General features: G+C 34.8%; 1 protein-coding gene across 1 annotated transcript; it reads right to left on the bottom strand.

Moving 5' to 3' along the window:
• Positions 1-256: 256 nt before the first annotated feature.
• LOC143625814 (transcription factor BHLH42-like) lies at positions 257-9885 on the bottom strand. The gene is made up of 8 exons (XM_077096053.1): positions 9770-9885; positions 9397-9669; positions 8380-8476; positions 6805-6819; positions 6663-6719; positions 4653-5184; positions 809-1539; positions 257-343 (listed from the first exon to the last, which is right to left on the bottom strand). Exons 1-8 carry the CDS (start codon positions 9874-9876, stop codon positions 257-259), a joined length of 1899 nt encoding a protein of 632 aa, XP_076952168.1. The 5' UTR covers positions 9877-9885.
• Between the last annotated feature and the right edge of the window lie 1046 nt (positions 9886-10931).

The raw sequence follows: 10931 nt of genomic DNA, 5'->3' as shown, positions 1-10931 counted from the left end.
TTAGAGCCTGTCATAACTAAATATATTTGCATAAGGCAAGAAACAGTTGGTGCAAAAATCAGTATATTTGCATAAGGCAACAAACAGTTGGTGCAAAAATCAGTAGCAAACACATTTCTAATACTTATTGACAATGGTGCTAAAACTGGAAGCATTCTGATGTGAATGAACTTAAACATTCATTATTTTTAATTGTTTGTGGTTATAAAACCAACCATAAAATAAAGCGTTTTTCTTAACAAAATCATTGTCTTAATTACAAGGGAGATATTATTTGATCAATGGCTTTCTTTACTTGCGTTATGCTAAGTTTCTTTCCGTTATTACCCTTCCTCATCTTCACCTGAAAAATTAACCCAAACATATATTAGAAAAAACTTGTAAAATAAAACTTTTGACACTAAATATTCGAATTGGAATTAACAAAACCGAATCCAATTCAAACCGAACTTGAATAATATTTGAATTCGTGTTTCGAATATTCAAATCACATATTGTCTAAACTGAATTGTGAACTCAGTCTTCAATTCAAACTCGAATAAACTCAAATCCATGAATTTCAAACCAACCCGGTTATTTAAAGTGCATAATTCTTGTATAAAAAAAAATACAAGCATTTCACCTATATAAATTTCACTTATATCATGTTTTAAAGTGTAAGCTATTTATATTATTTTCTTTTAATTAATTCAGGCCAATCAAATCCACTCTAATTTTTATTTAAGAATACGAATTCTAGTTTACTTTCAAAATTTGCAAAATACAAATAACCAGAAAAGTAACAGGATCAACAAAGTCATTTCATTACCTTGGCTCTCATCTCAGCCAAAAACATCCCACCATCCACAGAAGACTGAACACTGGTGATTTCCACTCCAAGCTCCCTCAACCTCTTCATGACATCCAACAACAACCCGTCTCTATGCCTACACTGCATCTCCACCAACGCATCATTCTCAATAATCGACACCTCCACCTGCACCTGCACCTGCACCTGCACCGCCCTTCCAGGCTCCACCGCTCTAACCTTCCTCTTAGAGTTGTTATTATCATCCTCCAACCGACACCGCGCCTCCAGGTCTTGTATCCTCTTACGCAGCTGCTTCACGTACTCGATGGTGTCACCGAGAATTGACGCTTTGTCCATTTTAGTCACCAGTGGTACCAGTGTTCTAAGTATGATGAACCGCTCGTTTAGCTTCTCCCTACGGCGTCGTTCTGCGAGGACGTGGCTGGCGCTGAGCTCGTCGTGTGAGGTGGTTTTGCGTAGGCGAGATGCAACGGACTCGTCGGTGGTGGTGGTGGAGTGGAGGAATGGTACGGTGAAGAGGATGTATTTGAGGACTCGTTGGGATGTGGTAGGAAGGTGGTGGGAGTGTTGTGTGTTTGATGTCCACGTGGAGAAGGATGATTGGATGGAGTTGTGGTGTGATGGTGTGTGTGAGTGTGACGTGGACATGGACCATCGAGTGGATTGGTTGTGGAGGATGCTTGAAACTATGTTAGAGTACCGAGTGTCTTCCGGTGCTAGTTCTTCTGCTGGGAAACCAAAGATACATGTTAGATTCCACTAGACGGATGTCTACGCGATGCGTCGAGAAACGGAAATTCTAACAGTTATGGATGTTTAAGGTTCGTTTGAAAACGTTTAAACCAATCATCACATTTGGTTAGCTGGTTTCCAAATGTTCAAACCATAGCAAAAGGTTTGGTTTACGCTTTATATTGAAAATCTGCCATATAAAACCGGATCGGTAGGTAAACTTATTATTGAAGCTTAATGTGTGTAACCTAACCATTAGTAACGATTCAGTTTGAATTTTTAACGGTTCAGTTTCGGTTTTCAATGAAAAAAATACGAGCCGACGGTTTGGCTCATTGTTTAACTTATGAACCGTTAAAACCAAATTGTGAACATCCATACGTAACATGTTAATTTTAATTGGAATAAACTATAGCAATACCATGCCCAAATTAAATGCAATAAAATGCTCATTTTTATGATGCAATTTTTTAAAAAAAAATATTAACATATGAAAATGTTACGTACGGTCACTGGAAAATCATTAGTGGGAAGTTAGTTAACAATTAAATTTAAAACAAATACATTGCTAAAGATAAAGGTACAAAGTTGTAATTAACTTACAAAATTTGAGTAAAGCGAGAGGGCAATGTTGTAACTATTTATAGTCATATTTTCTAATAGACAAGTTTGTCATTTTCTTAAATGCTATATAATGTGTACGTTATCTATCCTATCCTATATATAATATAGGAGATAGAGGCAAATTAAGACTATTTTACATTAAAGGATTTACTAGCAATATTGTATATAGTATTAAATTGAATGAGGGCAAAATAGTCATTGTCACATTAAAACTCACTATTATTCAATTTTATTTAATATAGTTATAATATTATCCCGTCAACTATAATTAGATGCGTAAATTTAAAGAATATTTACAACAATGACTCTTAATCTTTTACTTATATCTTTTTAACCCAATTACCCCCATGATTTTAAATGTTAATAGCCTTTTTCTTACTTAGTATTTAAAAAAAATTACACCATAAAAACAAGTATATTATTATCTCTACTTTGAGTATAATATTGTTATAGTTTTTTTTTTTTTCAGTTTAAAAAATAACATTTTACGTACATAGGGGTGTTTACGGTCTTGTTTTGATGATTTTAATTAAAGTGTGGGCCAAGCTGGTAGTAACGGTTTTTTGTCGTCGAAAACCAAAACATAACCTTTGAAAATTGAAAACAATCGGCCAAGAATTAACTGTGAAATCAAACTGAAGACTGGTTTGAACGATTTTACGGTTTCAAACCGAACAATGAACACCCATAAACTTTTTATGTGATTACCACGGTCTATGTTTTCCGCTGTTTGGCGCGAACACCTGTCTAGTGTATTATAAGTTTTAAATTATTTAAAAAGACGTCTTAATTTGTGCATGACTCATGTATTATATATAGTATATATATACATGTTTTTTTAACACTTTGAGACTACCCTAATACACTGTCCAAACTCGTATAAAAACATTATGATGAGGCAAACCCACTAGTCCAATACTGTGAGAAAACCCCGGTTGAATCAAGTTTTGAACGTGAGATCCCATGCATGTTTTAATTAAAAATAAAATTGTTTTAGATTATATGTTTAAGTCAGTTAACTTTGTTATTTATTTTCATAACAACTGCTCCAAAAATTTTCTAATTTTATAAATAAATTATATTTTTTTAGTTACCGGATTTGAACCCTTACTATTTCATACATAAAATCTTATTCAACATTTCGGTATATACTATGTCGATCGGCCCATAACTTTTTCTTGTGGCCGATTTAACTAACTTGTTGCAATCTATTTATGACACTTGTGACTACAATCATTCATCAATTATTGACAACTTGATATCCTTTTGACGTGCATGTTCATTTATTGGATGATATTAAATGTGTCCAAGCTATCGATAGGTTTATCACATTAGTTAATAGTATGTATAAATATGATATGATGTATATCAGTATATGATATGATGTTCATAAAATACCATTATAAATGATATTCATGTTTGTTTAGGAGTTTATTTCCAAATTGATTATGTTATCTAAATCTGTTCAAGTCGAGTTATTACTAAACACTTATTTTCTCATAATATGTTATCTAAACCTATTTTAGAAATAAGTGTTCTTTACAACAATAGATGCAACACACTCCATATGGTATATGGTGTGTTTGATTTATGAACATAAATGGAATGTGAGAAATGATTTGTGGAGAAATATATTAAAACCGAACATGAAAATTTTGAGTCAAGTTTGGATGTTAGGCTATCAGAATGTTGTATAATAAATTCGGGGGTTTATTGGATTTTAATAATTCTTATTAACTGGTATTGGTCGATAATAATCCCTATTCATTTTATCACCACTGGCGGTCCCAAAAAAAAGTTGCCCCACAATGTTCCTCCGTTAAAAATGACTAAACAACGTTATACTTTTTTCCTAATTTCAAACTAATGTTTTAGGGCTTTCGATCGGAAGGAGGATACGAGTCGATTGATATAAAACTTCGTTCGAAACGGGGAACAATGCATCAATTCGGGTGTTTGAACTTACAATTTACAAAAATCAAGTCGTCTGGATCACCGTTTCGACCTAAGTTTTACATCAATCGACTTGTATCCTCCTTCCGATTAAAAGCCCTAAAACATTAGTTTGAAATTCAGAAAAAAGTATAACGCTGTTAAGTCATTTTTAACGGGGGACCATTGAGGGCCAACTTTTTTTAAATTTAGGACCGCAGTGGTGATAAAATAAATAGAGATTATTATCGGCCAATACAATAGGGATTATTAAAATCTAATAAACATAAATTCAAGTGTCATATATTACTCTCTAAACTTGTAATAACATATCTTTTAGGCTATGCATACAAAGTGTTATATATTATGCATAGAAAACTCATATTTTAAATTTTAATTTACAGGAAAAAGAGAGGATATATGAAAATTCCTCATAATATCTTTACGAAATAAAGGTATCGCTGTTGTGTTTAGGACAGGAAGGTTTCTTAGTTTTGACATATTTTATTTCTATAATATTATGAATAAACATACATGAAATAGCATTTGATACCTGATGTGTGTAATTGAATGTTTGACGGGTTGTGCAACTCAAAATTATCTGACCATCCGGGAGTTGACTCAGCTCTATATGAATCGTCTAGGCTTGTTGCTAACAAGTTAAAATGAGAATCCAAGTTATTTGAATCATCATTTGGTGAAGCGAACTTCATGTTCGGAGACATCCCAAGTTGCAATAGCTCATCGGTCTCCGTGATTGCAACCGTTGAATCTTTATTATTGTAAGGCTTTTGAAAGCTCGAAATATGGCATGTTTCTTTCACGAAATCCGGCCCATTTTCTGCATCTCCTACGTCTTCACCCTCATCATTAACATAGTCATCTTCTTCTTCATCATCACCGTCTTCATCCATGGAATATGTATTGTCCGGAAGTTTCATTGTATCGGGTGTTTGATAAGAAGAAAAGGTGGTGTTGGAAGAATGAGAGGAAAGGGCGGGTTTGGGTGGTGGGCGAATGAGGTTGTCATTTCCGATCGTAAAGAAAAGTTTGACATGTCGGATGAATTCGTTAGTCTCTTCCACCTACATATGCAAAAACGGGTATTCATTAGTCTCTTCTACCTATATATGCAAACATGAGTTCAGTTAAAACAAAAATCATTAAACTATTAGAGATGAACTAGTTATAGATGTTGCACATGACGCGATTGAGAATTTTATATGTGTATATCTACAATCTAAGGTGTTAAAGTTGTTTTCAATAACATTATACCATATTGCTGACAAAAAAAATTAGCATAGTTGTGTATTAAAATTTTTTTTTACACATAACAAAAAAAAGTTATTAGAGCAAACAATACAAAATGATAAATGAATAGTTATTTAAAAAAAAATGAGTTAAAGAATTATATTATTTATAATAGAAGTGGTGGAAATTAAATTAAAAGAAATGAAAATTTGTTATCGGTCAAGTTATAATTCATTGTTTCAAATTGTTATATGTATAATTAAATACTTTTTATTATCAACGGTATAGAGTTAAAAAAAAACATAATAATATATAATCATGATGAGAAAAACACTTGTTACTCAATTCATTTACTCGTCTATTCTGTCATCTCAAAAGGGCTAAGATATACATTATACTTAGTGAGTGATGAGTATCGTCAGGTAGGCAATACGTAAATAGGAAAGACACTCTAAGTTAATCACATGCATTATATATAGTGAGTGATTAGAAATTTTCTTTGTAAACAATTAGAGGCTATTTGTTTTTCTAAAAGTATGTGCGCATGTTCTTTTGTTTGCGTCTTACAGACCACGCGCAGACCTTGTAATCTGCAGACTACTTGTCTTTTCGAAAACGTTTCATTAAAAAAAAGTCTGTCTTCTCAGTGCAGACTTGGACCATCAACTTCTTCTTTTAAGGTCTGCAGAGGGTTACACCCCACAACCTATCAACACCCACTGTCCACCACCACCACCTACCAACACCCACCGTCCACCCCCACCACCACCCACCGTTCGCCACCACTGCCACACCACCGCCCACCATCATCGTCCACCACCACCATCCACCACCGCCACCACCATTGTCCACCACCACCATCCACCGTCCACCACCGCTATCCACTACCACTATTACCGTCCAGCACCATCACCACCATCCACTATCACAGTTCCTACACCACCACCAGTTCATATTATAAGTCTACAGATGTTAAAAAAACAAACAGTGTTTTTCTTACAGACTATCGAGGTTTGGTCCACCTCTTCTTTTACAGATGCCTGTAAATGTGGGCCGCAGACTGCAAACGTTTTAGAAACAAACAGCACCATAATGTCGATTATTTTTAACCATCACTTATTATATAATTATTAAATGAATATTAATCTTTTTCTTAAAAGGAATGTTCCACTTCCATGATCAAAATCAAGGAGTACCCGCTCATCATTCATCACTCACACCCAGCATTATCTTTCTGGGAGTGTAAGTCCTACGAAACAAGCTCTCCCGTCACGCTCACCTAGTATAACACATGACCTTATACTCAACTAACCTTTTCGGTTGTTCCAAGCTCAATGACTCCATTTAGCAGAGGGATGCATATAACCGTCTGCAAAAACGGTGGTGGGCATTAAGCAACAATTGCAAATACGATGAGTGTGTAAATAAATATAGGGGTAACTGAATTGACTTGCCTGTATATAAGCACTCTAGTACAAGATCCAGGAAAGCAGCATTCAATAACATCATAAAAAAGTTAGGCCGTAAAGTTGTAATGATGAGTAGAAGACTTGGTGGCATTATACCAATTCAAGCTAAAGATATTATCGTGATAAAAAATCTAAAAATTTTATAGTAACCATAATACAAATTCAAGGTGTAAAGTTTTATGACATAATTAAAAAGTTAATTTGAAATTCAGATTTTACGTATTTTTTAACTTGTTATAATTTTATGTGTGTAATTTTAAAAAGTTAAAGTTATATTCACTTATAAAAGTTACAATATCAAATATATTAATTAAAAATACTTAAGATTTCATTAAACACGATTATAATTTAACTGTGATACTCTTTTTAACATCAGTTGTATATAACTTTCAAACTTGTAGCTTGTCATAATTAAAACAAGAAAATAACAACTCTTTATTTGGATGTGAGTGAGAAAAGGAAAGAGATTCAATGACAAATCTCTTTGGAACGAGTGTTATAACTTTGATAATGAAATGGAAAATAACATATTTGATATATTATTTGTTTTAGACAAATTATTCAAGTTTCAAAAAGATGTACAAAAGCGAAACTCAGAAAGTCGCCCATTTTCCTGTATATAACCCCACTTGAGTCAACCTATTGTATCATTATTTTATTAGTATAAAAAACACATGTACGTGAATACGATAAAAGATCATTTTGAAAACAGCTCAATACAAAAAATAGATACATGATGTGACCCGAGTATCAGTTCTTATAAGGCGATGAAAACTCCTTTTTAAAGAATTGTTATAGCATCTATAATAAGGAGACAAAAAATATTTAAAAGTATGTTGGATCATCCGTAGTGGAGAGGGGGGAAATGTCTTCCCTCCTCCATTGGTCAACACCTTATTCCGGCCCCACCTCCTTCCAACTTCAACGTTTTCTTCACAACGCTAGAAGATATTTTGGGACACAAAACACCCCAAAACGTTGGAAGGGGGGAGACGGTGTTCCCTGTCATTTGGTGCGGTTTCCCCTCCAAAACGCCTCACTATGGCTGCGGATGGTTTAATTGTGAATGCTTTAAGAAGATAAATTAGATCCTCAAATCTAGGTTAGGTGAAAAAGAAGGATCTTTTCTTTAATACAACCAAGTACAATAACAAATGTCGCAATCTAGTTCTAGTATCATCGATTTTGTATTAACTTGTTTGTGTAATTTTACGATTTCATCTATCTTAACCTAAACAAATTAATATTTTATGGTAGAAAACAAGTACACACCCCACCAATCCACCATCAAAGCCTGACCCGTGCATCCTCGACAATCTCCGGCTTCCATGCCTTGGTCCCCGGGCAAAAAGTTAAAAAGACTGTCATTGGTCCCATATCTTGGTTACCTCTCCAATTTAAGTTTTTATCTTCATCCCACATTTATACCTTATTCTATTTGGTTCAATTTCCAATTTATGAGTTCATACAATTGAGCCAGAGATCTTTTTAATGAACCCCGCCTTTAAAAAAATGTTGGTTTAATTTCCATTTAATTTAATCCAATTTGTTAATTCATACCTTGGCAAGAATAGCTCTAGTAAAAATTTTACTATCTACTTCATTTGCACCACTGAGCCACAGATCTTTTCGCTTTGCATATGCCTCTCCCACTAATCTGCAATTATGTAATCATAACCTTAAGTACCCAATTTTCAACATCAAATTTTGGCCTAACCTATAACTATGATTTTCGGAAGATACAAACCGAACTGGTAGGTTTACTGCTTTAGTTTTGCGGTTTTAGAAAAAAAAGGTTTTTTTTTTTTCTGTTATTAAATTTCCAAAAGTGATAAGGATTACTTATGAATTATACCTAACTTTATATTCTGGAGTAAAATGTTTTTATTAATAAATGTAGAACGGTTGGTCTCAAGTTTCAAATTGTATATCTAATTAATCCGGCCTATTAGTTCGATTTGGATGCTTAAAGAGCACCATATATGTTGATAACTATGAATCGGCCATGGCTGTTAGGGACCATGGGCGTAATTTATCCGAATTAAGGTAATCTATTGTGTTAAGGGTGAAATGTGAGTTCATCACGTTGCCTTACACGGCAAAATATGATTGTAAGATGAGGTGATGTAAAATCATTGGTTGTATATTAACTAAAACTTAAAATTAAGAAAAACAAAACCACCGCCGCCCTAACACCCGCTACACTCTCCAGTCTCCACAACCACCACCCCCACCCGCACCGCACCTCATAACTGACAGCCTAAGTATGGTTATAGAAACCTCTGCATGGATTATTGTGAGTTACACAAATCCACAGGTTGTCATTGGAACCACAACAGATCTAGTGATTTTTTTTTTAAAGGTAAATTTCTTTGCTAGTAGTGGGACTTGAACCCAAAAACTTGGTGTTAAGAGACCTTGTCTTTACTATTGGGCCACCACCCCAATGACAATAACAGATCTAGTGATATAAATGTATCAATATAAATAATAATAATTAGAACCAGACGCAGAACTGTACTGTAATAAGCTTCAGTTCCACCATTTTTGGCAATGAAATTTATGTAACCGACGTACCCGACACCAGGAGCAAAGGAGAAAGAGACACACATTAGGTAGAACCACTCGGCCTCCGTCAGATCCTCCGGCGATAACGCCACCGATGGCCGCCGTACTGCCATCTGCTGGTTCTCCGTCACCTGCTGCTCGCCGGAAGCTAAGGAATCATAAAGCTCTCTTAGCTGCTCGCTTCTGCTTAACGCCGCCTCCTCCGTGGTAACCTCCATCGGCTGCACCGTCTTCCTTGTTTTTATCACTCCGTTGTAGTGACCGTCTCCCCATACTAAAACCCTAACCATTGAATCCATACAAAACAAATCAAAATAATTGAAAATCATGAAGCAAAAGCAAAATAAAAGGTAGATATAATATATATTGAAGATATTCGTACCGTTTATCATGACAAAATCGCCAGAAAATAATGTACGTCCACTGAACAGATTGTACAGCAGACTGCAACCTCTCTTTCAATCCTTCATTTGCGGGACCAGCGGCCATTATATTGACTCTTCAGGTCAAAACTCGATTACACATCCATACTGCGACAAAAACGTTGAAAATACTCAAAACACTCATACCGATACTAGAACCGGCTTCCGGTGAGAAATTAGGTGTCGATTTCAGCTCAGATCTCTGTATTTCACGCAAAAAGCTACGTCAAAAACGTTGTAAAATACTCGTACGCTTACACCGATGCTAGAACCGGCTTCCGGTGAGAATTAGGTGTTAATTTTCGACTAGTTTCACGTCAAAAACATTGTAAAATTACTTAAACAGTCATACCGACAGTAGAAGGCGTTAATTTCCAGTGAGATCTTTGAGTTTGACGTCAAAAATGGCGTAAAATAGCAACAATGTAGAAGTGAAGAAGCAACGAGAAAGTATCACATCAAACTGTTGGTGTGAAATTGGTAATTAGGGATTTGAAATGGATACTGATATTGATATTGATATTGTTGTTTGTATGCTACGAGAATGAGAGGAAATGATTACAGTGAGATTAATGATGGCGATCGAAGGAAGGTTGAAGGGGGGTTGGGGGTCGCAGTTGACTGGTTGGTGTAACAAACTACTACGACTACTACTGTTTGAAACCGCCAAAGGTGACTGAGACCTGTTGATTTCTTTTCTAGTTTATTTGTTTGCTTCCATGCGTCAACACCGTCGCTATACCACTTATGTCAAATATTTGATACGGCATATTCTCAAATAATAAAAGCAAAACCAACAACAAAAAAAAAATCCAAATTTTGAAAATTTTCCAATATAATCCAATTAAAACTGTCGACGTCGATTTGAAAAAACACAATTTTTAACTTTTTTCAGAACCAAACATCACGAAGGAGATGGTTTTCACGTAGACAATTTTCACACAAAAAATAACGGGACAGATAGATTTGAATACAAAAATAGCGGATTGTGTCAGTCTCTTTACACGGGCTACACTTTTTTGGCGGCTGAAAACCATCAACGCGAAACCAAATGCATCGGCGCCGATAATTTTGGTTGGATTATCATTGAAAGTTTTTGTAAGCTAGATTATTTTTTGTTTC

The sequence above is a fragment of the Bidens hawaiensis genome, unplaced genomic scaffold (assembly GCF_021521415.1).
Source record: "Bidens hawaiensis isolate Kalapana, Puna unplaced genomic scaffold, B.hawaiensis_p1.1 tig00004242_1, whole genome shotgun sequence".
NCBI classification, from domain to species: domain Eukaryota; kingdom Viridiplantae; phylum Streptophyta; class Magnoliopsida; order Asterales; family Asteraceae; genus Bidens; species Bidens hawaiensis.
The sequence above is the reverse complement of the archived record's forward strand: the minus strand, read 5'-3'. Positions and strand labels throughout refer to the sequence as shown.